At 38.7% G+C, this 27,389-nt stretch overlaps 2 protein-coding genes across 6 annotated transcripts in view; one reads left to right on the top strand and one right to left on the bottom strand.

Moving 5' to 3' along the window:
- Positions 1-888: 888 nt before the first annotated feature.
- LOC121681350 (zinc finger BED domain-containing protein 4) lies at positions 889-22,090 on the bottom strand. 4 transcript variants are annotated; one of them, XM_042061056.1, is made up of 5 exons: positions 21,842-22,090; positions 14,451-14,948; positions 8,619-8,827; positions 8,336-8,501; positions 889-1,518 (listed from the first exon to the last, which is right to left on the bottom strand). In XM_042061056.1, the coding sequence occupies exons 1-5, from the start codon at positions 22,083-22,085 to the stop codon at positions 1,184-1,186; spliced, it is 1,452 nt and encodes a 483-aa protein (XP_041916990.1). In that variant the 5' UTR covers positions 22,086-22,090; the 3' UTR covers positions 889-1,183. The 4 variants fall into 4 exon arrangements, with proteins under 4 accessions (XP_041916990.1, XP_041916987.1, XP_041916989.1 ...); XM_042061053.1 differs by having other exon boundaries at positions 8,336-8,827; XM_042061055.1 differs by having other exon boundaries at positions 8,336-8,824.
- Positions 22,091-24,265: 2,175 nt separating this feature from the next.
- cenpt (centromere protein T) overlaps positions 24,266-27,389 on the top strand; it is a 71,247-nt gene continuing 68,123 nt past the window's right edge. For both annotated transcript variants that reach the window (XM_042061052.1, XM_042061051.1), the window contains exons 1-2: positions 24,266-24,433; positions 24,597-24,726. In XM_042061052.1, coding sequence (XP_041916986.1) covers positions 24,348-24,433; positions 24,597-24,726 — 216 coding nt within the window. In that variant the 5' untranslated portion in view covers positions 24,266-24,347. The remainder of the gene's footprint in view (positions 24,434-24,596; positions 24,727-27,389) is intronic.

Raw genomic sequence — 27,389 nt, 5'->3', positions numbered from 1 at the left:
ACTAAATTAAAAAAAGAAAAGTGTTGACATTTGTAAATCAGAGAATGTCTAGAGAATGAACATCTTGAATCATCTTGGGGTCACCAAGCCCCCCCCCCCCCCAAAAAAAAATGTTTAAAAGTGACCTCACTGCTAATAGATTATTTAGAGGGTATCCCAGGTAAAAGCCTGTCCAGTTTTTTAATTACCAGTGTAAACGCCAGGAGATGGTATAGTGACTGTCTGGAAGTGTGGTCTATTGTCAGATTAAATGAAAATGATAGAAACACTTTAGGTGTGTTTGGCATACATAGAATAATGGCTATACTAAAAAGAACCCCATGCCTAATGAGAATTATGGTGAAGGGGCTGTGCTATTTTGGGGCTGTTTTTATTCCCAAAGGCCTTGGGAACCTAATTAAGGTGCATGGTATCATGAACACCAAGAAAAACCTGAACATTTTCAAAGAAAATCTGTCAATCTCTGCCAAGACACTAAAAGTTGGTCATGATTGGATCATTCATCAGGTCAATGAACCAAAACAAATGTCCAGATCTAAACAAATATGGTTTGCTGAACACAAAATCAAGCTTCGGGCATTGCCATCTCAGTCCCCTGATCTAAACTCCATAGGAAAACAGTGGGGTGAGTCAAAGAGGAGAATGCATGAGTGTGGACCTAGGAATCTGGACGATCTGGGGAGATTTTGTAAAGACGAACAGTCTTAAATCCCTTGCTTTGTATTCTCCAACTTAATGGGGAGTCATAGAAGAATATTACAAGCCGTTTTATTGGCAAAGGAAGGCTTAAGAAGGTATTACAAGCAGGGGTGCCAATAATTGTGAGCGACGTGTTTTTGTTAAAACATTTTTTATTTCTTTATGAGATTTTCCTTTTACTCAAAATAAAATTTGCTTCCCTTCAAGGTTGGATTTTTCCTATTTGCTTTTCATTGTGAGATTACAATAAAATCACCAACAGATCATTGTTTATACCAGTTTTAGTCAACTTAAGCAGAGGTGCCAATAATGGGAGGGTACAGTAATAACAGCTTTTAAAAGCATAATCAAAACTAATAATATAATAAATCTGCAGGTGTTGGAACTTTTGACATGGCAATTATACAGCACTAATATTTTTTTTCACAATTGTTAATTTATTTAAAAAACAGATCCAAAGGCAACAACCCATAGAATAGAGTAGTCATAAATCACACATCAAATTGGCCTCAGGTCTCTGGCCCAACAACATGGCCTGTTCATCCTTCAATTCTTGTTTAAGCCTTTCCACCTCATTTTTCTCATTCTGTAGCTTTTCACGGTCTGCTTGGATCTCCTCCTTTTCTTTTTGTAGCATTTTGGCCTCTTCCTGGAGTGCACATCTTTCTGTGTGAAGGGCATGCGTTTCTGCCTGGAGCTCACGGCTCTTTTCCAGTAACTCTCTTTGTTGTTCCAGGCATTTTCCCTCTTCACGCTGGACTCGTCTTAAAGCCTCTGTTAGCTCTCGTTCACGCTGCAGTACATGGCTCTCACTCAATCCTGTGGCAATAGAAAGTCAAATTTACAACATTTCACAGAAAAAGCCTCTACATTTAATGGCATATTTCCCATAACTTGTATGGATTTTAATTACATATTTATTTTTTTCTATGAAGCTAAATGTAAATTACTGAGTTTGTAGGCAGCTTCCATAATGGTACTTCATGCAGCTACAGCAAATTTCAAAATTAACCACTAGCAAACTAAAAAGTGCAAATCTTCACCCTATCTAGCAATGTTAAAGTTAAACCAAATCAGGAAGGAGGACCAAGATATTGTTACCCTCGAAATTGTGTGATCATATTAAGGTGCGGATATTTACTTGGTAGACAACTGTTTTTGTATGTTTGTTTTTTGCTCAGGGAAAGCATTTTCAAAAGTATTTACATATAAAGCGAATACAAGCAAAGCAATAAGATGGTCAGGCAAGTTCTTTGCCATTCTATCTACATCAATAAATAAATAAATAAATAAATAAATAAATAAATAAATAAATAAATAAATAAATAGACATTTGCACCACAATTTCATTCCAGATAACATTATTATACATTTGCGCCACAATTTCATTTCAGATTTCATGAGTAGGGGCATTTTGACAAATTTGATCTAAATTTCTTAGCACGTTTGGGTGACGCAAGTTCTGTTGACGTTTGAAGTATTATCAAACTAAAACAGAGAAGTAGCTCGCCCCTCCCTCCTTTTCCCTCCCGTGCAACTGAAAATATATGATGAAACTAATGAACACGCACGCACGTAGGTGATTGGCTGGAACACTGTTTGTTATGTTTCATGGTCCAGACTGGACCAGGCTGTTTTTGTTGCAGTTTTTGGAGCCTGGGGTGTCCATAGGGGGCCGCATTTTTTTTTACAGCCTCAGGGACAGGCAGCTAGCGGATGGTGAGGAGTTGTTTGCTCTATGTGACAAATAAGTTTCTAGCTTAGTCAAATTCAAGACCCTTTTCCTCAGGTGGCTCCTTGTTAAAATTATGATACTTGGCAAGACGTGACAACTTCCCATGCTCAATGGCAAACACGTGAAGATTCTCCAATGTTTGAGAGATGAAGCAACAATAACTAAGAGATGTGGGACTTGTGAATAGTCAATTCCTCAAACCTCATTATTGTTCTTTGACACAGGCCTAGTTCACCATTCATTTTTTAAAATCTTTCCAGTATATTTCTAAATAAAATAATTTCTCTCTTCAAAATTCATAAAGCATTTTGCGGAATTGGTCCAAGCCTTGAAGCCTGGAAAAATTCAAACTCATTCACAAAGTGCAAAGTCTAGTGACTCATGATTGGGATTCCTTTCCAACACTTGCAGTGCGACAAGCACCAATTTTGAAATCATTGGTTCAGCCTGGCCAATCACATGGATCAGAGATTCCTAACGTCATTTCCTACTTTGCCTAAACTTTACAATCATAGATTTTCACCTTAATATAACATTTCCGATGGTAAATGAACTTGTAATAGGTTCACCTAGCATAGCTATACAGTAATACACAAGTCGCTACCGAGAAAACCAGCAATGCAACTTCCAAAAACGGTGGCCCTTATATTCCTCTTAGGGAGGTCCATATCCCTACCAACTCTTGGCACTACCACACAGCATGAAACTTTGATCGAAGTATCACTAGGGTCTCTACACATGAACTCGAGCATTGAGAACATTCTTTGTCTACACAGAGTTTACTAAAAGAAAGGTTTTGAACAGCTCACTTGGTTTTTCCGCTCGCCACCATCTTGCCAGTCAAGGGAGTTGTCCAAAACCTCTCTTTTTTAGTAAACTCTGTGTACACAAAGTGGCGCTTCTGACGTAATTATGCTTTTAAACGAAAGTTTGACTCAGGTAAATTCACAAACTCTTTGGCAAGAGTTATGCTTTAATTAAGAAACATAATAACAACCCTTTTGAACCATGAATGGATGAACTTGACTGGCCTGACCTCAATCCTATAGAACACCTTTGGGATGAATTAGAGCTTCTCGTCCAACATCACAAATGCGCTTCTGGAAGAATGGTCAAAAATTCCTATAAACACACTCCTAAGCCTTCCCAGAAGATTTGAAGCTGCTATAGCTGCAAAGGGTGAACCAACGTCATATTAAACCCTATGGATTAAAAATGGCATGGGTCATTTAAGTTCATATGCAAGTCAAGGCAGATAACCCAATACTTTAGGCAATATAGTGTAGCTGGTCATATACGGTATGGCTGTATGACACTGAAATGTGTGACATTTTTTTTCTTGTGCCAAGTAAACAAAAGCTAACTGTAATGCTAATGACAATTTTTCATTTAAAAAAACGAAAATTTCATCGAAAAAAAAAAAACTAATTAATTCTGGCCGCTCGCACAAGTAAGTTTTCTGCAAGTAGGCTACAAATACTTTTGAGACTGTTCTGGCACTTCCTGTTGAAAGGCCAAAAGCGATGCTCAGGTTTGGCTAGCCAATCAGGAATCTAAATTCACTAACCAATTACAGATTCATGAGGTTGCGCACCCCACCCCACGTGGGTTGAAGAGGATCGACTGTCAAGAACTCGAGGAGGCACACGGGAGAAACACTGGCAAAAACAATGGCAAACAATATAGCCTGCATGGGATTAATTCAACACAGATAGATGGAATATTTGCTTTCAGTCTTGTGATCTATCTGTCAATGACGTTAATTAAAATTAGGCTACTTCCTTCTGTGAACAACTGTCCCCTATTCTAAGCAGATTCATGAGAGTCACAGTGAACCCAATGTAGGCTAAAAGAAGATAAGCACCGGTGTATGCCTAGAGCCCGTCTGTCCTTTTACGTTAGCTAAATGCTAGTTTTCGAAAAGCATAGTTAGCTAATTATAAAAGGTAAATGGCAAAGTGGTTAGGCTATGCTTGCGAGTGGCCAGCTATTGGGAGAGAAAAGACCATAGGCCTACGTTTGCTCCGGAAAACATTAATTGTGCTGTGGATTGTCATGACAGAAAAGTCTCAGCATGTTAAGCCTAGGTGACTAGCCTATGGCGTTTACTTTTTGATAATTAGGTTATTTTGCTAATCGCTACCAAGATCCACATTACATGACACTGGCCAGCTATTGCGAGAAAAAAGGACATAATTTTGCCCGGAAACCATTCAATATGATGTGGATGGTCATTATACGTTCGAGATGCAAGAGCAAGCTAAGTTAACAGATGGAGTTTACGTGCACAGCGCAAGCACAACACACCACCAACACAACCCACATTGGTACACACTCCTGACTCTGTAATTGGATAGTGAACTTAGATTCCTGATTGGCTAGCCAAACCTGAGCATCGCCATTGCCCTTTCAACACGAAGTGCCAGAACAGTCTCAAAAGTATTTGTACTTGCAGAAAATGTACTTGTGTGAGCGGCAGAGATTCGTAATAAGAAGAATAGCTTCGTAATTGAAGGACAGCAACTGTGGAAGGTTTAGTACCTTTACTTTGTTAAATCACATATCGGTTTTACAGTTACAAATCCTGATACACACACACACACACACAATACATACGAGACGCTTCTCATCCCTAAGGTGATGCAAAAGTCTGTGCACCTGCAGAAAAGATTTGTAACTGTAGGACAGCTTTTTGTGCATAGAATATTGATTTGTAATTGTAGAATATAGTTGTAATTTGTAAAATATTTTTAGCTGTAGGATGATTTGTAGCTGTAAAACCGATCCGTACCTGTAGAATAGATTTGTAAGTGTAGGGCATATTTGTAATATTGACAATTACTTGTACAGATCATTTTTACAGTTACAAATAATTAGTAGTTTCAAAACGTGATACACACGTACAAAACATTTGAGTGATATATTCTTCCATAATAAACCAACCTACAATATTTCTCTGCATCTCTTTTGGTTTATAAAATAGTGATATAAAAACGTTCCATCTCTGCCCATTAGGGTGGTCCTTATTTTAAAAGGTTGTACTTTCTGAAGTCTGACCCCCTAAGTGTATTTCTTTTTCATAGAAAAGTAACCAGAAAAAGTTTCATGTAAATCAAATCAATTAAAATTTAGAGGTAGTTCAAAGAGGTTGAAATTTCTTACTCGTTGCATTTTTACCATTAAATTATGGCTAGCTGCTGATTCTTCTATCAAGGCTCATGAAGCCAGGTAATTTCTGAATGTTGCCTGGTTATAATAGTACTTTAGTGTTTAAACTTTCACTAATGTTTGTCTCATAGCATACAGCAAATGGGGGCAGCCGTCGCCTATTGGTTAGGGCTTCGGGCTTGGAACTGAAGGGTTGCCGGTTTGATCCCAGTAGGAAAAATGTGGGCGGGGGATATGGTTGAGCACCACTCTCCCATGCCCATATCCACGGCTGAAGTGCCCCTTGAGAAAGGCACCTAACCCCTCACTGCTGCCCGAGCGCCGCTGTAGCAAGGCAGCTCACTGCTCCGGGCTAGTGTGTGCTCGATGTGTGTTTCAAATCGAGCACTAATTCACGGATGGGATAAATGCAGAGACTATTCCAATTTCTCCACAAGTACACTTGGCCTATAAATCTGATTTACATTTACAAAACTGTTAAGCACATTGAACATTATTACACGGCTCTTCATAATGCTGAAGAATGCTCCATTCACTTGAATGGGCCTTCCCAACGTTCGGTGGCAGGGTAGGAATTTCACGGCGGCCATGACGGCCATGGCCGTCGTAGCCCCTTGCGTTGGCCGTGAGCCCCTTTGAAAATTATAGGTTTACAGGCCACGGTGGCCTTGGTGCCCCCTTCTTTCAATATTCTGCTTTGTGTCCTACTGATAGCGATTTTTATTTAGCCTGTGGCCTGTCATAATCTTAGCATTCACAGCGCAAATTAATTTAGTCTTTTACGCAGTGGAGAAAGTGACAGCGCAAGAAAGTGCATCCAAATTCACCCATTCTTCTCAGTTGAACTACTCGCGAAGTAGCCTATTCATCACACAGACATCACAAGTATCACATGAAAGAGCTTTTTCTCAGCTTTTAAACGATGTTAGCCGATAATTGCTGTGTTGAACGGTTCGCGAGAAAAGTAAATAATATAATTCAATTTAATCATACATTCTACTGAAGGTTTTGCGTCCATGATCTCCCTACCCATTCATCTCGGTGGAATACTTCACGAACCCTTCTTTTAACACATGACAAACCATATATCAGAATAAACAGCAGACCTTACCGAACACAAAGGTGTAAAGCAGTCCCCTGTACAGTTAGCCGTTTCAGAGTAATCCAGTTGAATTTGCAGTAAATGTCGACATGCATGGATGTCTCCAAATTTGGGCTTTAAGTTTTACAATGCGTTTAAATTGTTCCACATGATTTCATAACGGGCCAAATACAAAATAAATGTTACAAATATCGCCTAGATATTGATAAATCAGAGGACAGCTGACTAAGAGTTTGTGAAAGTAGCCTTAATGATCAAATAATGCTAAGCATGCATCTAGGCTATTTGAGTTTCTTAAAGCTGAGCTGTGCTACATTTAAATTGTTCAATACATGATTTCATAGCAGGCCAAATATAAAATAAATTTTATATATAGCCTAGATATCTGTTTTTATTAGATGATCAGATGATTTACATGTAATGTCATGTTTGTGTAATGTTTAATACAGTGATGCAGGTCTACTGCAGTGAATAGGCTAAATACAACTTTGATAATTTTTATAGCCTACTACTGTATAGTTAACTTAGGCCTTTGTGCCCCCCACCAAATATGCCCAACTGAAGGCCAAGTGGCCTTGCCCCCAGAATGGTGAAATTCCAAGCCTGTTCGGTGGTCTGCTAATTCTCAATAAGTATTAACAGACCGCTGTCAAGGAAAATGGGTTTTGTGCTTCTATTTCACGTCTTTCATATTACTACGCAAGGACTGGAACTTCATTTAAAAGTAAAAGTGAAAGTGGACGGTGATCAGCTGTGTTCTAAAGAATGTTTGAGAAAGTTCAGCGTGTGCTGTTGCGAACTATTTGTTTCTCAGCAAAAGTCACGATGAAACGGTAACAAATAGGCTATAGCCTAGGCTGTGTAGGCTAAAGAGTCATATCGTGGGGAGTTTGGCAAGTAGCCGTGTAATAAGCGGGAACGCCGGTCATTATTGGGGAAATAAGTCCCTTCAGGCTGTGCGTCGGGGTCCGGTTCACCCTGTCAGGACTTATTTTCCCCAATAATGACCGGCGTTATATACATTATCCCTTACGTATTGCACACATTGACTCAGACAACTGTTCAGTGGTCATTCCTGTGTGGGATAGCATCAAAAGAGAAGAAAGTTGTATTTGATAACCAACCACTCAAGATAATATTACAGGAGCAAAGCTACCTTCTAAACAGCAGGTCCTTAGCTACTTCCTCCATTGTCATTTGCAGCAGAAGGAGACAGTTAGGTTAGCTGCTACTAGAACAGTGGAGGAATTCTGGGATAGGGCTAGAATTCCTCTGTGCCACAAGAAAGATATAATAAAGAAGGTTGAAAAACTGTTCACAGAATGGACGGCTTTGAAAAAGAACGGCAAAAGAACAAAGCAGAAGAAAGAAAACATGTTACTTCAGACTGTCATTTTTGATGTTGCCCATGAAAATGCCATTGACTTTTATTAACTAATTTTAAGTCAATTGAGCTACTTCTAAATATTCTCCAAAACTCATAAAACTTTGCAAATAATGTTTTTTCAACAAATATAACATATTCAGGGGGTCAGAGCATAATAAAATCAGGTATTTTTTTCTATCAAAATAAGGACCACCCTACGGCCCATGTTAATTCAATGTACAATACAAAACAATTCCAAACAAACCTGGGCAAGAGTTGCTGCTGTAGCAGGTTGATTGCAGGTGCTGTTCTACAACAAGTTGGCAATTAGGACTGTTGACAGCTGAGCTTGGTGCATTTGTGTGGTTGCTTCGCTGTATATCTGTGTGCGTCTTGCGTCCACCAGTGTGTTTGAGAGAGTGCACCTCCAGCTGGGAAAAATGAGAGGGATGTTTCTTCTGAAGATGACGCAGAAGGTTGCTAGTGCTGCTATGATGTTGAATCTTCTTCTTACATAACAAGCATAAGGCTCTCTTCTCGTCATCTACCTTCCGGTAGTGCACCCACACTGCACTACATTTTCTGGAAGGTGCAGCCGCTGTAACTCCTTCAGCATCAGCTTTGCTACTGTTCTGATCACTGCTAGGCCCCTGTCCAGCTGCAGCACGTAAAATACCCTGGATTGCCCCATGCACTTCCATGTCTTCTATACCATTCTCTGGTGGAGCCTTCTCTGGACTTCCCAGCATCACAGCTTCTGAGCAAAAGATATAAGACACAAAGATACTTGATACGTAATAAAGAACAATCACCCTGACCAAAATACAAGCATCAATTTTCAGAGTGAACACATTTGAAAAAGATTAAGCCCTCCACATACAGGAATAGACATGTAGCGGTTTAGTCACAAAAACAGAACTTTAACCCACTGGCAGGAAAAATGCCGTTCTGGCCAGTAGCATGCATCTCAATGTATAAACGGGCTTATGCATTACCAATGCCACTATAAACGCTTGGTTGACTTGTTATATTGAACAAAACCTCAGTCTACCAACGATATCTGTGCATGAACCATTATGCCTATCAGAGAAGTGACAAAAGCACCGGACATAGCCAAGAGGAGGGGGGCAAAAAACCTAATTCTTGCCTGCTTTAGCTGCGCGGTTCATCGTCCTCGGACTGTTTAGGCCTACCTACCCAGCTTGTCAGGGTGTAGCGTTATCAGATGTGCACTCAGGCTGCTTGCTGCTACATATTCTACAGATTACAACATTGTTAGGCTAATTGTTATTTTTCCGTTTTCTGATGGAAATCCAAAAACGTTCCACACATCGCTGAAATGATCAGGAGTGGTGATCTCCGTGGGTGTATCGCTTCTGCCATATTTAGATTGTGCATTAGACGTGACAAGCATTTCTTTTCACATATTCGCTAAAGTTAGCCACCACATAAAAAAAAAAAAACTCCCCAAAACAACACATTCGAATAGTAATTTCCAAATTCGAATAGTATTGATTTTTTAAATATTCGATTTATATTCGACTTTAGAAATTTGTTCCAACAGCCCTATTATCAACATCTATTCAACTTTCTGTCTATTAACACCCATTACACCATCTACGCTCAACTTTTAAACTATATACTATATACAGTATACTATATCTATATACAGATCCTCTTCAACTATTTCCTCTGCCCACAACTATTTCAAAATAAATGTCCTCACTACAATAATTCACTATTAAATAATTGAACTATTTAAACTACTCAACTATTTAACTGTTCAGCCATTTCAACTGTCAGTTGTCATCAACTATGACTCCCGCCAACTGTTTCCAAATAAAAGTTTGTTTTGCATTTTATGTTAAAATATGTTTTGCATTTTCATGCACTGGTAATTTCCTCGAATTTTTCGAACATTTTCTAGTTTTACATAAATATACACTTGAGTCACAAAATTTGACTTCCCCCTCATCCACGGATATAAAAATGCAAAAGATAGATAGATAGATAGATAGATACTTTATTGATCCCTAGGGGAAATTCAAGAAGTTTGCTGCCGCTGGAGCGTTGTAATATGTCTGTATCCATAGGATAGAATAAAAACACTCCTCAAAGTGTGTAAAAAAATCCAAACACAAAGACACAGAGCTACTTGACGTGCTGCCACTCTCGTCGGTGCCGGAACCGGAACATGAAAACAAAAACACTGTGTGAAGGGCCATTGAGGGGAGAAAACGTGTTTCCTACATTACACTACTATGCTGTGATAACCCTGATAGGATGCTACCCTGTCCCAGTGCATTTAGCGGTCAAATGCATGCATTTCTAATATTAGAAATGTCTTAATGGCAGTACCAGTGTATTTAAAATGCTCCAACAGTATCCAGTAGTTTCTATATGGATGTGTTTGCTACGTTTTGCAACTTTGAAAAAGTCTGTTATGGACACAACTCTAGCCAAAGTGATCTAGGCTAACATCAGTATTTTCTAGTCGTCAGGTTTACTGTTGGTTTAGATTAAATAAAATGCCAAAAAATGCAACAGTGATGAGCCTAGACACCCAAAACGACTTGTTTGAGTCTGCCGCCGGTCGGCGGTTGTGTAAAATAAAAAGTGAGTTAAATGAAGCTAACGAAACATAGGCTTTTAGACAAGGCAAAGTGTGAGCTTGTAGCTGTCTGCATTCCATATATTTCCAATGGCTATATGACCAATGGCTAGGCTACACTGGACATGCAACTTCTGTTCCCAGAGTGTATGCTTTCTCTGTCTATGATGATTTTCAGATTAGGAAATATTTCTTAAATTAATGTTAATTTCATCAAATAAGGAGGTCACAATAGGGGGTAGTGATGTGAGTGCTCATTTAATGTGTGCGTGTGTACGTGCAAGTGAAACTGAACCACTGGAGATAACATTTAAAACAACGAATGAAGCAGATTTTTGCTGTCCAAGAAGAGACTGGCTAGTCCAATAAAAACAAAAATTGGGGCAGCCATGGCCTCCTGGTTAGGGCTTCGGGCTTGTAACTGAAGGGTTGCCGGTTTGATCCCCGACCAGTAGGAAAAATGTGGACGGGGGAAGTGGTTGAGCACTGCTCTCCCATGCCCACATCCACGGCTGAAGTGCCCTTAAGCAAGGCACTAGAGCCCGACCGATTTATCGGCGGGCCGATATTATCGGCCGATATTAGGCATTTTCCAAACTATCGGTATCGGCATTTATAATGGCCGATCAATGAAAATTTTAAAAATAAAATGAAAACGGACGAAACAACCTTCAACCATGTCATGAGTGTTGGCGTTGTATAGTTTGTCCACCAGAGGGCACTCTACACCGTCCCTGCTGGCAACACTCGTGTATAACGCGCCACACATCCTTTACTGTCTATGCACACATCCTGCAACCTGATGATCCAGCCAGAGTCGAGTTATCTGCGAGTGAGATCATGAAGTGTGTTCATGGTGATTTGGTCACGAGACGTACATTGCTTGAATAATAATTAAAAGAACATCCCCATCAGTTCTCTTAACTCAAATAAGCATGACAAAATTCGTGAAAACAATGTCCAGTTTAGCTGCTGTTAAATAAGTTGAGAGTGAAGCGGAATTAGCTAGTAATTACGTTACGTTGTTACAGTGTAGTTGACTGTAACTTTTGACAATGTGACTGAAGATCTTTATAGATTCTTTAATAGCGTGACAGTTATAGCAGTGAGACGCATCATCTCTCCCTGGCCTGTTATTTTGAAAGCGTATGTTTTACACATAGACTTTATAGTCTATGGTTTTACAATTTGCAGTATGACGTTATCCATTGCTAAATTATGGCTCATTATAGACTAGCTAACCACAAAGCTAGCTAATGCAATGAATATCAGTGGAAGACTGCTAACGTTAACATTAATGAGCTTGGAAACCACAACGAACTTATTCTGCCTAAATAAAGTAATGATTACTGTATTTATAACTAGTATATCTGTAGTTACAGTCCCTGCATTGTAAAATGTAAGTTAGACGTGCGAGGAGTGAACATTTAGACATAGAGGAAAAAGTATCAAACGTAGCTTGTGCAAAACGTAGCTTGTGCATAAAAGTTAGCTTTTCTTTTACACGTGTGTGAAATCCAATGACGCCAAGTGTGCGTTTCGGACTGTCGTTCAGCCGCAGCATTAACGAGTTACATAATGGATTTAGATCACTAAATAGTAGGTTTTAGAAGGCAGGCAGCAACTGATGATTGAAAATGGTTTGATGTAGCTTGATGGAAATAATTTTAAAAGTGCAGGTAAAGGGATAAGCAAGCTGACATTGTAAAAATAAGGTAGCTTATAAGGCAATAGGGACTAATTATTACACACGCACACTCAAACATTTAGGAGTGACCTTTATCTTGTTTAATGATAATACAAATGATGATGATAGTAATAATGTCATCATTATTTTTTGTAATTATTAAGTCGTTCAAAGTTATATTTATGAAGCTTACCAAGTCTTTTAATACTGGTAACTTTGATTTGGTTGTTGTTGTTATTGTGTTTTTGTTCAAAAGACTAAGTTTCATATCTTAAGTTTCTATTTTTATACATTTTATTTATCAGAACTTTAATATATTTCGATGTTCCTCTGTGACAATATTATTTAAAAATAAACAAGTTTGTTTTTAAAATGCATTATCATATTATTTTAGTCAATACTCATAAATAACTAATGTTAGGGAAATCTGTTAATGTTTTGTTGCGCGTTTCTGAAAAAAAAAAAAAAAAAAAAAAAATATATATATATATATATATATATATATATATATATATACACACACACACACACACATACACATACTCATACATCGGAATATCGGATTTTTAAATCAACAAATATTTGTATCGGTATCGGCCTTCAAAATCCTTTATCGGTCGGGCTCTACAAGGCACCCTAACCCCTCACTGCTCCCCGAGCGCCGCTGTAGCAGGCAGCTAACTGCGTCGGGATTAGTGTGTGCTTCACCTCACTGTGTGTTCACTGTGTGCTGAGTGTGTCACTAATTCACAGATTAGGAGACCAAATTTCCCTCACGGGATCAAAAGAGTATATATACTTACTATACTTAAAATGGTCTTGGAATTGAAACCTGCTTATATGACACAATTATATTCCCTTTGCAAAAATATTTTATTGAGGCAGGCTTCAAAAGTTTATTTTGAATTTTAGCTTAGAGCCTACAGTTGTCATTAGCCTAATCTATGTCTTACATTTACCTACAAAATAGATATTATAGCAGAGGCCTTTCATGCATCAATAGCCCAGTGATACAGACATGGGCTTCACAGGCTAAATTAGGCTGTTGTTAGTTAACCGTTTAATGGGCATAAGTCACGACTTATTGTAACAGAGGTAAATATCATAGAAAATAGCCTATGGTTTATTTCACATAAATAAACCATAGGCCCCAGTATTTATAAGCTGTGCTCCAGTAAAATCTCACATTCAACAAAAAAACAAAGGGGCCAGTGCATTCATATAGGTTCATAATAGTGAGGACTTTTTCTCATGAGAAAAACTTCCAGACTGTTTCAACATTTTCATTCAAATAGTAATTGATAATTCCATACATATGTACAAGTACTCTGAATAGCAATCTTTCCATCTCATGTAGGGTATGTTGGGTATAGGGTTGCAAAGGGGCGGAACATTTCCAGTAAATTTCCGGAAACTTACTGGAAACTTTCCATGGGAAGTTAAGATGGGGAATTTTGGAAATATTCCAAATTGGAAACCTTCATGGAATTAAAGGAAATTATGGGAATTAATGGGAATGTTTGGTAATTCCAACTGTTTCAGACATTAACATTTTGTTTCGTAATAAGCAATATGATTTGTTTGTTCGTATTTTCGCTTAGCTTAGCATACAAAGATAGCCAACATGCTAGCGGGAATCCCATTCTCTGCCTATGGTTTACTAGCGTGCTAAGCTAGCAACACTAAAACCACTGAACTGCCCAAGATACACCACACCACTCAACAACAAAATCCAACTGGTTGGAACATTGACTGACAATCAGTTTGTTCAGTTAGAATCCCAGAAAATGGTAAAACAAATAAAAATATGCATGTGTGCATGTGATTGACATATGTGCAGGGTAGAAATTTGACTGAAATTGCATTAAATCAGGTTGTTTTAACTAATATTATGCTGCAAGTAGGTTTTGTCTACTACATTTAACTTCCTTGTTAGACTAACTTGCCATATTAAAAATTCCCAGTTTATTCCCGTTAATTTCCGTATATTCCTGTTAATTCCCATGGAAAGTTTCCACCTTTGAAAATTCCTGGAATTTTGCAACCCTAGTTGGGTAAAATATGAAACACTTCCAAACAAACCTGCATTTAGTTGGTGATTAGGTCTGCGGACAGCTGAGTTGACAGATGTTCCTGTTTGGTTGCTTTGATGTGCTTCTGTGTGACAGTTCACAATCAAATCTGTGGATGCCTGAGGTGTATTCATGTGGTAGATCTTTTGTCCACCAGCATGTTGGAGAGTGTTCATTTCTAGCTGGGAAAAATTAGATGGATGTTTCTTCCGTAGATGACGTAGTAAGTTACTGGTGCTGCTCTGATGTTGAATTTTCTCTTTACACAGCATGCACAAGGCTTTCTTCTCATCATCTACCTTCTGGTAGTGCATCCACACTGCACTCCGCTTTCTGGAATGTGTGGTCACTGTAACTTCGTCAGCATTGCCCAACTCACTGTTCTGATCACTGCTAGGCCCCTGTCCAGCTGATGCACATAAAATGCCCTCTATCACACCATGCACTTCCATGTCTTCTATACCATTCTCTTGTGGAGCCCTCTCTGGTTCTCCCAGCATCACAGCTACTGAGAAAAAGACATAGAAAAGGACAAGTTAAGATACTTGCTGTATAGTTAAAAACAAATCACTCTGACCCAAAAAGAAGCAGTAGTTTTCAGAGTAAAAAGATTTCCCAGCAATGGCCCCAAATAGTCAAATCAATTTCATTACGGTTTGGACTTTATATTTCTGGTTTACTATTTGAGTCATTCCGTGTCAAATCAGACAAAATCATGGAAAATGGTTGCAGCACTGACTGTGATTTTCCTCAAAGTTTCTCTACACAATGTTTAGGTTCCATAACAAAAACATGTAAAATATTTTTGTTCAGTTCTATTGTTTTCATAGTCTTTTTGCCCTTGATTGTTTACACTCTCTAAAAGGCCTGATCTTGGAGGCCATGTTTAGACATTGTATTATTCCTAGCCTGACCAACCTTTGTAGAATGAAAGACAAACATGTTCTCAGTACGATTCAATCATTAAAAGTTTGTACCAGTCTCATTGGTTTTATAGAAGTCCCTAGTTTCAGAAAAAACATGCAAAAATAAAATGTGATATTGAGGGTATCAAAACTCCTTTATTGTGACACACCTGCCATCAATCAGTATTTTCTCTAGAAATAATCCTTTGTCAATGTTGTCCCAAAATGTGAAATCTCCAAAATAAAAGGCCATGACAATCATAGGGATAAAACAAGGCGTGTTTGTATATTTGTGTCATTTTCATTCAACTGAAATGGTATGTGGGGTAGCTAGTAGGACCATAAAAATGTTGTGTTTCACCTTATTGTACATGTTTATTTTGGTGTTCCCAAAACACCTGTAACTACATGCATTTACTCTGTGAATGGGACTTGGTACAATATTGGTACTTTACACGTTAACTCATTGAATGCCAAGCTGTTTTCGGAAGCTTTGTCCTAGAGTGCCAGCAATCTAGACCATTGTTGATGATTTTTGTACAGCCACAGCATATTCTGTGTTATAGCTATGAACACATACAATGGCTCGTTTGAAAGGTGAGACTAAGCTCTCAGTGGGTGCAAACCGTGTATTTCTACACGCCTCTGTTCCTAAGAAATCCCAAGCTAAACAGTGGCTAGTTTTCATCAAAATCGTTGTTTTTTTTTTCTAGAAATGGAGATATAACGTCTTTCATGAAATATGAAGTGTTGCCTGTAAAGTTTCCGGGAAGTGACCTGGCGAGACTGCTACCTAGTGATAAACCCACGAAAATGGCCTGGTTTTGAGCTGACGTGCATGCGTCACTGATTCGACCCAAAGCGGCAACTGAGTTATGATAAAATGTCCAGATAAAATGTCCAGATTGTGCGTTTTCATGAGTTATGAGTTCATGATATTTCATTACCATTCATCACAGTGTTCCCAAAATCACATATAAGGTGTGTTAGAGTGTCTAGTTTCGTAATTTAAAAAAAAAAAAAAAAAGAGCTAAAAATGTAATATTACGTTTTTGCCACTCAACGCATGGGAAGGAAAAACATAATATTACGTTTTTGGCACTCAATGAGTTAAATATCCATATACTTAGCCATATTACACCTGTCCTACACCTGTTTTATTTCGTACGCATATTTCATAAATGAGGGCCAATGTGAATTTGCAGCTTGTTAAACCTACATTTGCAGGCAGATGAAATTACCGTAATCATTATTGACAATATTATCAAATTAATTATTGCAAACACACTGAACGTTTACCCATATGACTAGGCTATCATCATTCATTTAGTGTTGAGATGTTGTTCATTGAGTGAAATAAGATCTAAATGGCAGGGATAACCAGATGAAACACGTTTAATCAAACGTAATTTACAAAGAGATTGTATTACACCGACAGCTCATATTTTGTCACTAGCAACCTATATCTGTCCTCTGTCAAATACAGTAGCATTTTCAGCCCTGACCAAAACCGTTCAGGAATTATTTATGCAAAAGTGTAACGTGCGCAATGTTTCATTCTCCCTCCTTTACTGCACAAATGAAACAGCATGAGAGAACATGAACCATATCGTTTCTATCATTTTCTTTGGCAATTTTGACAACAGTCAGCTTACATTTCAAATCATTGCCTACTTCTTTCTCTTTATCGCCATGGCGGTACGCATTTAGAATAAAGAATAACGTTTGTTAACCGTTTTGTTGCCAGCATAAAAACAAGCTTAACATCGGCCTCTCAAATTTCGCAAATTTGAAACAAAAGGGATTAATGATGTCGAAGTCGGACATATATAGGCATAGTTCATATTGAAAAAAGTTACACCATTTGGAACTCTAGCTTTTCCCCACCGCAGTCTTTTAATGCCATCTAATTATAAAGTTAGCGTGCGCAGTCTGCACCATACTGGCTTAAACAGACGATCTGACGGGTTTTAGAAGATGAAATACAACTCGAAACTAAAAAACAGACCAGGCCTCTATTTGATACCGGCCTTTAACCCAAACCTGTAGCCACACCAGGCTTTTAAAAGATACAGGCGTCTATTTGGGACTGGGCTATTATTTGAAGTTTTACGGTAAGCCAACACAAATTAAACTTACTGATAGAGGCGCACATCCCTCAGGTGTATGTGGTTCTAGCAACCAGGCATTTCAAGAGTCTGTAACTGCTGTCATTATCAGAAACTTTCCTTTGACGCTATCTGAGCTATTAGTAAAGGGGACAGACCGGGTTGTTGGATATAGTATACCCAAGAGCAACAGGGGCAAGGAAAAACTCCCTTACCAAGGAAGAAACCTTGGGCAGATCCACGGCTCAAGGGGCTAACCCAACTGTCAGGGGTCATGGTGTGTGTGTGTTGGGGGGATGACAGGGGAGTTGGGATAGTGTGCTGTGTATGTGGGGAGAGGGCAGTGTGCAATAATATGTGTGTTGGAGAAGCTTCCTCATGAGATAATGTGCTGTGTATGTAGGGGAGAGGGGGGGGGAGTGTACTGCAAGTATGGTGAAGGGACTTACTATTGCAAGCAGAGTACTGTATGTATGATGTATGTGAGTGATGACAGTGAAGATGTGTGTATGGGAGGGAGGGGAGTGGAGCAGTGACTGTGTGTGTGTTAGGGCTGAAACGATTCATCGAGTTACTCTAATAACTCGATTACAAAAATTACTCGAGGCAAAAACCCTGCCTCGAAGCCTTGTTAAATTCCTATGACGCGCACTATACGCGCAGGGATCTGATTGTTCCACACGGACCGTTGTTCAGGAAGCACACCACTAGCGCGTGAATCGTGATACATGTAGGCTACTGTACATAGCTGGCGCGATGGCGGAGTCAAGGTGTCCATATATGGCAGAGAATGTCTAAAGTTTTCAAGTAAAGTTTTGGGATCATTCATCTGAACCGAAAACATCCAGTCCATGCTGTTTCACCAAGCGTCAATAAAATAGGCTATCTATCAATCTATCTAGCCTATTTATCATCTATCTACGTATATAGCCTACATTGATGTTGGCTGATTTTAATCACATACTGTATTTGTAGCGATGTCGTGATATAATGTTTAGCTTTGATATTTTTAAAAAGTAAACTCATTCACGTTCAATTGCAAGACCGAATGCCTAAAAAAGAACCCCTTCTTATACACACATGCATGCACCCTCATCTTCCCTCACGCACAGCACTCGTGCACACACACACACAGGTTTCTAGGTTACCATAGCAAATAGGCTCACCCCAGAAATTATTTTTTAGTAGCCTAATGGTAAAATTATTTGTTAGCCTAATGGTAGGCTATTTGTTAGTAGCCTAATGGTAAAATTATTTGTTAGTAGCCTAATGGTAAATGCTGCAGGTGTAGAATTCTACATAAAACAGATATTTACTTTGATGTCAGGTCTAGATTACAGCATGAAACTTGTTGTGCATATTAATACATATTGCTTTCCCTCTTCTCCCTCCCAGCACTTAACAACATAGTATGGACAGCTTTGCTCGCCCGGCTAAGTCATGCACAAGAGGCTGCAATTTTACAGAGAGCATTTTGAACATTATTTAATTGTTGGCACTGACACTTATAAACACTAAATGGGTAAATTGCAATAAATGGGCTTAGTTTTGTAGCCTAATGTTGGAGTTAGAATAAATACCTCTGTGCCAACTGCTTGATCATTTTACAGCCATGTAATTTTCGTCATGCATTATTTGTTTTGGTTGTTTAAAAATGCAAAAAAATTTTTTATCCGATTAATTGATCTTGGAAAGTATTGATCTTACCTAAGAGTAATTTTACAGTGTGTCTCCTGGGTAACATGGGTAGACCTGGTAATTTTTTCAGAATTTTTTGAGACTTAAGTGCGTGGGCCCTGGTTCAATTGACGTGGAATGACCCATTTTCTGATTGAGATATCCACGCTCTGGCTATTCTAAATGCAAAAATGCATCAGGGAGTTATGACAAAACCGTAACTATTAACAAACTAGATCCTAGTAGAAAACTGTTAGCTTCCCTAAGCTATGAGGTAGACCTATTTACAACATAAATAGGCTATGCTGGCGACACAAATAAAATCTCCTTTGGAAATCAATGGCTTACACCTTACAGTATCAAGCGGACTAAAGCTGCCACATCGTGGCGAAAAGTTGTAATAAAATTCACGCAGCTCCATGAATCACGGAAAGCGCGAATGAAGTAGCCACTTCTAAATGGAACCCACTACACAGTAGCTTAAGGCGTGTTGCTAAAGCAGCCATAATGAAAGCCATAATGAAGCTGTCATTGTTTGGATTTTTAATGGATGCTTTTTAATCTCACAGACTACAACTACCAAGCTGGAATCAAAGCACATCGATTCCCCTCTCACACCCTGCACGCACTTAAAACAAATAAACAGGCGTCTCAGTCTCACGTATGTAGTCTATACTGCCCTACAAAGCCAAAGTGCAGTAACTACATTTTTTGTGAAATTCACTTTTTTACACCAATATAAAATGCCATATTCTCTGATCAAGCTATCAAAATCTCATTAATCTACTGAAACATTTCCTAAATATATAGGGATTTTCATTTCATAGTATCTGCCAAAATACAGTGTTAAAGACAAAACAACAATGCTGTTTTTCTCAGTTTGGAATTTTCGTAGATACTGCACTTTGGCTTTGCAGGGCAGTATAGCCATAGGCAAAACTGTATCAGACCAGTGTAATGTTGGTAAATCATCCATTGCACAGAATGATTTTGTAGCACGTGCAACAAATAATATTAGGATTATGTGTACAGCCCTGCCTTGGATACATCTCTCAAAGTGCGCTCTAAAATATTTGGTTTAGATGTAGATCATCACGGGTGCGTTAATTTTGAAAATAGAGTATTGAAGTAGCCTAGTGGGTGTTTGGGAATGAACGTTAGCTCAGATGACTTTTTGTGGTCTTAATGCAACACTTTACAAAGCACTGACAGGGCCACCAAGGACTGTGACCAAATCAATAGCAGAAAAAAACCTATTTAGCAAGCAGAAATGTCCCAGCCCGGTGTTTGCATCATAGACAGGTTATCTTTCAGGTATATTTTCCATTAGAAAACCATCGCATTAGGGAACATTGTGGCTAACTTATTTAGCTTGTTAGTAGGCCAGAATGAGATGACAGTCGAAAGATACAATTACAGTGCTGCTATCAATTTGCTTGGTATAACCGCATTTATAGTTTTTCTACAAATGCAATCAAATTGGCCTCCATCACTCAACCAATGCTAACGGTAACATTATTGTACCTAGGTCCTTATTGATATTATAAGATTAACGTACCTGCAGTAAAAACCAAGCATGTCCGATAGACAGATTTATTCTCAGATTTATTTCGGCTTCAAGAAGAAATGGGAATTACATTTCATGTGAAAATAGTCCTATCCTTATTAGATGTTCTCTGCGGTAAACTACAGTCCTTGTAGGAAGCGTCCATTGTTTTTCCAACCCACTTTTATCTTCCAACAAAATTACGTCTCACTGCAACGATGCGCCATCTAGTGGACAAACGACTATGTATCGCCCATACTGGAAATGCAGCCATGATGATGATGAATATTTGGCTTTCCTTTAATCCTACTGAATTTGTAATTATGTATCAGCCGTTCTAATTGCCGATAGATAGTATGTGCGTGCCTGTGTGTGTGTGCATGTGTATATGTGTGCACCGCCATCTACAGGCCAATGAGTGTACAGTCACTACACATGTACACATAACCTAAATTTTTTTAGACCCCCCCCCATGGATGAAATTCTACAAAACTTGGCATACCCCCAGAGAATGCCAGGTCAATCATACACATAAGCAAGTACACTATCATAATAACAGGTTAATTGTAGTAGGCTAGCCTAGGTTACAGAAGATACTTTTCAATTAAATTAGAGGTGTAGGCATATCAGTATCGTCATCCGGCCAAAATGAGCTTGTATCGGCATATCGGCTATAATTCAACATGCCTCCGAAGCCCCTTGTACACCAGTGCAGCTCTAGGTCTGACGCCCATGGGACAGTGTCCCCATTTTATGTTTACAAAGATTAAAACATTACGTTTTGTAGGTATGTACGCTTCTCAATTGAAAATGTCCCCGGATTTTGTGTTAGAAATCTGGTCAATTACGTTAGTGGCAGCACTACCATGAACGCATCTAAAGTCCGTGCAATGTCCCTTAGACGTCCGAGGGACGTAAAAGGAACCATACAGGAACGTTATTTTTTTTTGCTGGGTAATATCATGGATAAACAGTATCACGATCATAAGAGCATATTTTTGTCAAGTTAACTCATTTAAAACAAACATTTAACTCTCGCAACAACCAGTGAGTTATGTTCAGTACCGTGGGCGAGTATTCAGTAGGTTAAGCATAGTTACGCGTCGCTTAACTCAAGTCAACCAGACACATTTTCGCAAACCAACAAATCAGTTTTAATTCTTACCCTCAACCAACCCGTTGGAAATGTTGTTTTTTGTATTCCTTGCGGTTTTCGCCGTCAGTCCTGTTACGATGCTCTCAAAGTTGAAATCTGAGAACTCGCCAGGGTGCTCTGATCGTAAATGTCGAAGCATGTTTGTGGTTTTTCCAAAATGATGGATAGTCCTCATGCAAATCAAACATACTACTTGCTTATCATCCTCCTCTTTAAAGAAAGACCACACAATACTTCGCTTCCTTGTCGCCATTTTGTTTTTTCTTCCTCTTTTATTTTACTTTTGGCGTTTGGCATAACTTGGTGTGTTACCGCCACCAACTGTTAGGGGTGAGTAGGGGGATTGCAGTAAAACCTAAATCTGCTGGAGCACCAAAACAAAAACAAAATAATGGTAGGCCTATTTGAAAAGAGATCCAGATCTCAGATACAAAAACATAATTTCACAATCAGAACACACACTATCACACACAAATTACTACAAATATGTAGGCCTAAAAATAACTTCAAATGGAAAATTCAATGTTGCAGTGAATGATATGAGACAGGCCACGCAGGGCTTTCTATGCCATAAAACGGCAGATCCCTGTAGAAATCCCAATCCAATCTGGTTGAAAATCTTTGAATCAATGGTTGAACCAATTGCCCTTTATGGTAGTGATGTGTGAGGCCCACTTACAAACCAAGATTTCAACAAATGGGAATAGCACCCTATTGAGACCCTCCATACGGAGTTTTACAAAATCATCTTAAAAGTACACAGATGTACCACAAACAGTGTTGGGCAAGTTACTTCAAAAGCGTAATGCATTATTTATTACTTGTTACTGTCATCTCAAAGTAATTTGTTACATTACAATATTACTGTCTTTGAATTGTAAGGCATTACACTATGTTTACATTACTTTCACCAAAATAACAGGAAATATGGATTTGGTGTTCTCAATAGATCTTCATGTGTTCAATGCAGCTCATTACACAGCAGGAGGTGATGTGGTATGGCATAATGACTTAGCTAGGCTTAAGGCTAACAAAAGAACAATATAATGGTTGCAGTTATGGCTCATGGGACAATGTAGGCCCCAAAGGCCAAAGGTCACTCACAACTTAAAATAGTAAAATATAGCCATAGTGAAATAGTATGTTGACTTTAAATGGTTCTCATCATTGCTGGTTGCCTTTCCTTCCACTTACAGTGGTTTAGACTTAATGCAAATAGTTTGAGAATAATGGCTACGATCTTTGTCTTTAAAAGCAACATTTTAGTTATTCTCACTGCTTGAAATGAGAAGTATAGTCTAACCATGTTAGATCTGTTGCATGAATGGCAGAGATAACTCAAATTCCCTTTCTACAGTCATCTAAACAAGGCAATCAAATTCCAGGACCAGCATAGATTACTTTTTTTAATTCTTGAATAATCTTCTCTGGTGCCAATTGAGCATTTCTCAATTTTGGATTAAAAAGCAAAGTAACTTCAGTTACTGAGAATTGTACCGAGTAAAATATTACTGGAATTGTATTGGTAATGCCTTACATTACTGCATTACAGCAAAAAACAATGTATTACTGTAATTACATTAGCATCTGAATCTCAAAGCAACTGAAATTAGGCTAAACCAAATTACAAAAACTATTCAACAAAATCACATAATCCTACCTGACACACATTCAAGACAAAAATCTGATAATCACACTGACAAAGTACAGACTCAGTGAGTGAACACAGCTGGCCATAGAAGTGGGAAGGCACAGACAAACATGGCTGCCGAAAGACACTATAGACTGTGCCACCACTGTGACCTAAACACAGTAGAAACAGAGATAAACTTCCTAACACAGTGCGCGAAATATGTACACATTAGGAGAAACTATTTTGAAAAGATGGCAAATGTCCTCCCTGAATTCCTGCAAGCGAGCGATGAGGAGAGGCTTTCATTGCTCACTGGAGATAAAGAGAGAAATGCCTCCTCCTTGCCGTTCAATATAGCCTATATGCCATAATGAAAGGACCTGCTGAGGTGAAATTTACATTACCTAAATATGAACATACGCAGACACAGACACAGACACAAACACACACATGCCCACACAAACATGCAGACACACACACACACACACTGTTCTCCATTGCCATAGTTCATAATTGTAGCCTACAATTATCATCATTCTGTTTTATTTGTGTTTCCCCCTCCTCTCCTCCCCATTTGATGTATTTGACCTAAATGCTTTGGCAATACTGTACAACGTTATGGTCATGCTAAAAAAGCTCCTTTTGAATTAACATTTGACTTTGATTAGACCAGAGAGGGTTATGGTTATAGGTTACATCATAGACAGTAAAAGAAAGAAAAAGACATACGAAAAGCTGCTGGGTGAAGTTTCGCTGCCAGATCTCGCGAGTTTTATTTCAATTTTCGGGCGGGAGTTCCGCCTCTGCCATCTATTTACGTTGGCTTGCTACGGACGTAAGGTGCATTTGGATATCTCTTAAGTTAACATTAACTTACTCAGAATGGATTCCTTGGAGGACGTCTCCGCTCGTTTAATTCTGAGAAATGTCCTACAAACAGAGAAGGCCAAGTCTCCAGTAAAAGAAAGGTAACGTTAAGGTTAACAGCAGAACTGTTAGTCTAGGTTAACAGTTACGTTAAGACCAACTAGAAGCTAACTGCTCAATTGTAGGAAAACGTTACTTGTCTAGAACGCTGCTTGGGATGTAAATAACATTAGCAGCTAAAGGAATGTCTTCACTATATTGCAGGGTGACACGCTTGCAGTCCCAGCCCGCTACACAACGCCGAATGTCAAGAATTAAAACGGGGCGGAAGACATCTGGCGCCCGGAGCCCTCTGGTTGCACTACAGCAGAAACTAAAGCAACGAGTACGGGAGGTATGATCATACCCAAGCATTCTATCGTAACACTCCCAATTATCACCACTTTTGTTCAGAAATTTTAAAACAACTGTTTTTAACACTTCAAAATAACATTTGTTAAATGAACCTTACATTTTTCACTAGCCACATGTGTGTAGATTTGAACAAAATCTGGTTTGGTTCTTAACGGGAGTATTTACTGCCTGAAATATCCGATTTTGTTTACCACGCTCTGAGTTATAGTGCTGGCCTGATGGGTCGCCAATTTACACCGTTTCAACGGACCGCTGTCTCGCTATCCGGCAAAAGAGTCTTTGGACGCCGCTATTTATGGATTTCCGGCTCCCATTGACTTACATTGAACACATGTAAACAACACGTCAATTATGTGCTCAAACTAACGCCGCTGACTTATGAAAACAACCATTCCACTTTGATACGAAACTACATAATTGTACAACATTTATACAACAAAAATCACAGAATTTGGATCAAGTAATGTGGAGAAATCTTATGCAAAGTGTCAACCCCTAACAATGTGCCCATTGCCCAAATTTAGGGTCGACTAATGTCGAATGTCAGAGTAATGACCTTCATGATGCACTTCAATTTATAAAGGTACGAGTATAAAAAGGAAAAACACAATTCATCAGATGGATTACCCAAATAATGTGTAACAAAGTACATTTATTCGAGGGCACATCTATTCCCAGAACTATAATGGGTGTTAAATAATACACAACCACTAGATGGCAGCATGACGCATACGTGTCGCTGCGACCTGAAGGATGGCGTGGTTGAATATCCACTTCTTCTGCACTTCGGGTCTAATAGCGGGTGAATTGTATGACCACCAGATAACGATTGATTCTGATACCAAGTCAAGAATTGCGATTTCAATACTTCGATACTTTTTTTAAAAAAGTGTTTGATTTTGGGGCCCCCACCACCCTGATGTCATCAGTAATATATACTGTAGTGGGATCATTCACAACAGTGGACATCCTACAGTAGATTCTGCTTGACTCTCTCCACACACACTGAAAATGATAGCTTATGTGATGTGTTTCTATCATATATTTTTGAATTCATATAGAGTGTATTTATTTAATAATGCATTTTTTTAAAGTATAGCATTTTACTAGTAATTACTAGTAGCTAAACATATTTAGTAATTTGAATGCCTCATATTGACGTTTAACCTATAACACTTAGGCATATCTTTAATGTGGTGTGTAGGTTCAATTGAGTGCACATTGCTGATGAGTAGGTGTAATTGAGTGCCTGTCACTTTAAGAAAATACGTGAGAGTAATTCTATGGAGTAATTAGCCCCCCTTCAACCTGACGGTTTTAGGCTATTAAGGTTTTGCACCTACGTCATAATGTCATGTGACCGTTTGTTTACAACTAGAGTGGTAGGCAAGCCTACAACAGTCGGGTTGCATAGGCTACACATAGTTACAAATAGCTTCAAAATTGAAGCTTGTGTAGGCCCTAACAGTTGGTTTTTGCAATAAGAAGCAAAAAGGCGACGAACGACCGTTTAGCCTACCTATCCTCGTGGTTGTGGAGGATGATCGTTAGCAGCTGTGAAGTCTTTTATTCTCAAGATAGCCTAATGGTGTAGCCTACTGTCTACGAAGACGTAGGCTAAAATACAACTATCTACAGTCATCCAAAAATGAATTGCCAGAGACAGGCTATGAAGGGAAAAAGTGCAGCATTTTAAACATGGCAAGATTATTTTTACCGGAACAGTTTGTTCTAATTTGTCTCGTGAAATTCGTGCTTGTGGACATCACCTATCTTCTGTCCTTCTATTTCAAGTTATCATGTGTGTCATTTGATTATATAATCACAACAAATGCTAATAAATGAAAACAGAATAGGCTTTTGTGCTATAGGCTAACGTTACAGGTCACTTAGGCTAACTCCCGTATGTCAAAATAAACTGATTTGATCCTAATAGTTTAGCGATCACACACAACAACTTAACACAGCAACCTCAAACACCACTGTTGAACCTAGGCTACTGCTTCAGTCATGTAAGAAATAAGCAGTTTATGAATTATCTTTACCCGTTTAATCAAGTCCACATGACCAAAATAACAACATATTTAAAGGCTGAGCTAGCATAACAGCCTAATATAGGCGATGCTGCAATGGATAACTAATAAAAAGTTTCACACAATTAATGAACTTTATCACTCACATTCTGAGTTTTTCTGGGTGGTTATATATCCATGCAGATCGTCTTGGAATAAGCCATCGCTGTTATATGATATAATATGTTACAGGATTCATGACTAACGCCATTAATGTTATGATGCTGACTGACGCTGGCTATAACAGTAGCTTCTAGGCTACCGTTTTAAAGTCTGCTGAGTCTACTGCCTACCAAAACCTGTCGCTGTTCAGTTGAAGTTAAATGATCCAATATTGTTTGATTTTGTGTCAGCTTTCAGAAGGAAGACATGTTCCTTTCTGGTCAAATTTCACAGCTTCTAAGAAAGGCTATCGTCTTCGTGTAAACCGAGTTTTGAACAGAGAAAAAAAGTTAGGCTACCATTAGGCTACATGCAGGTTCTCCGATACAGATCAATGCACCAAATCAGGGCGATTTTAGCGAAACAACGTTCCTGTGACAGGCTATCAAATATTGAACAATGGGATAAC

The sequence above is a fragment of the Alosa sapidissima genome, chromosome 14, assembly GCF_018492685.1.
Source record: "Alosa sapidissima isolate fAloSap1 chromosome 14, fAloSap1.pri, whole genome shotgun sequence".
Taxonomy (NCBI): Eukaryota; Metazoa; Chordata; class Actinopteri; order Clupeiformes; family Clupeidae; genus Alosa; species Alosa sapidissima.
Note: the sequence above shows the minus strand (reverse complement) of the source record. Positions and strands in the feature narration are given on the sequence as shown.

Excerpts from the sequence above, each read along its gene's own strand:
- LOC121681350 (XM_042061053.1), bottom strand. The coding sequence starts at position 22,085 with ATGGCGACAAGGAAGCGAAGTATTGTGTGGTCTTTCTTTAAAGAGGAG. Across the intron at positions 14,949-21,841 it reads TTCCAACGGGTTGGTTGAGG|TAGCTGTGATGCTGGGAGAA; the intron begins GTAAGAATTAAA and ends TCTTTTTCTCAG. Across the intron at positions 1,519-8,335 it reads CAGCAGCAACTCTTGCCCAG|GATTGAGTGAGAGCCATGTA; the intron begins GTTTGTTTGGAA and ends CTATTGCCACAG.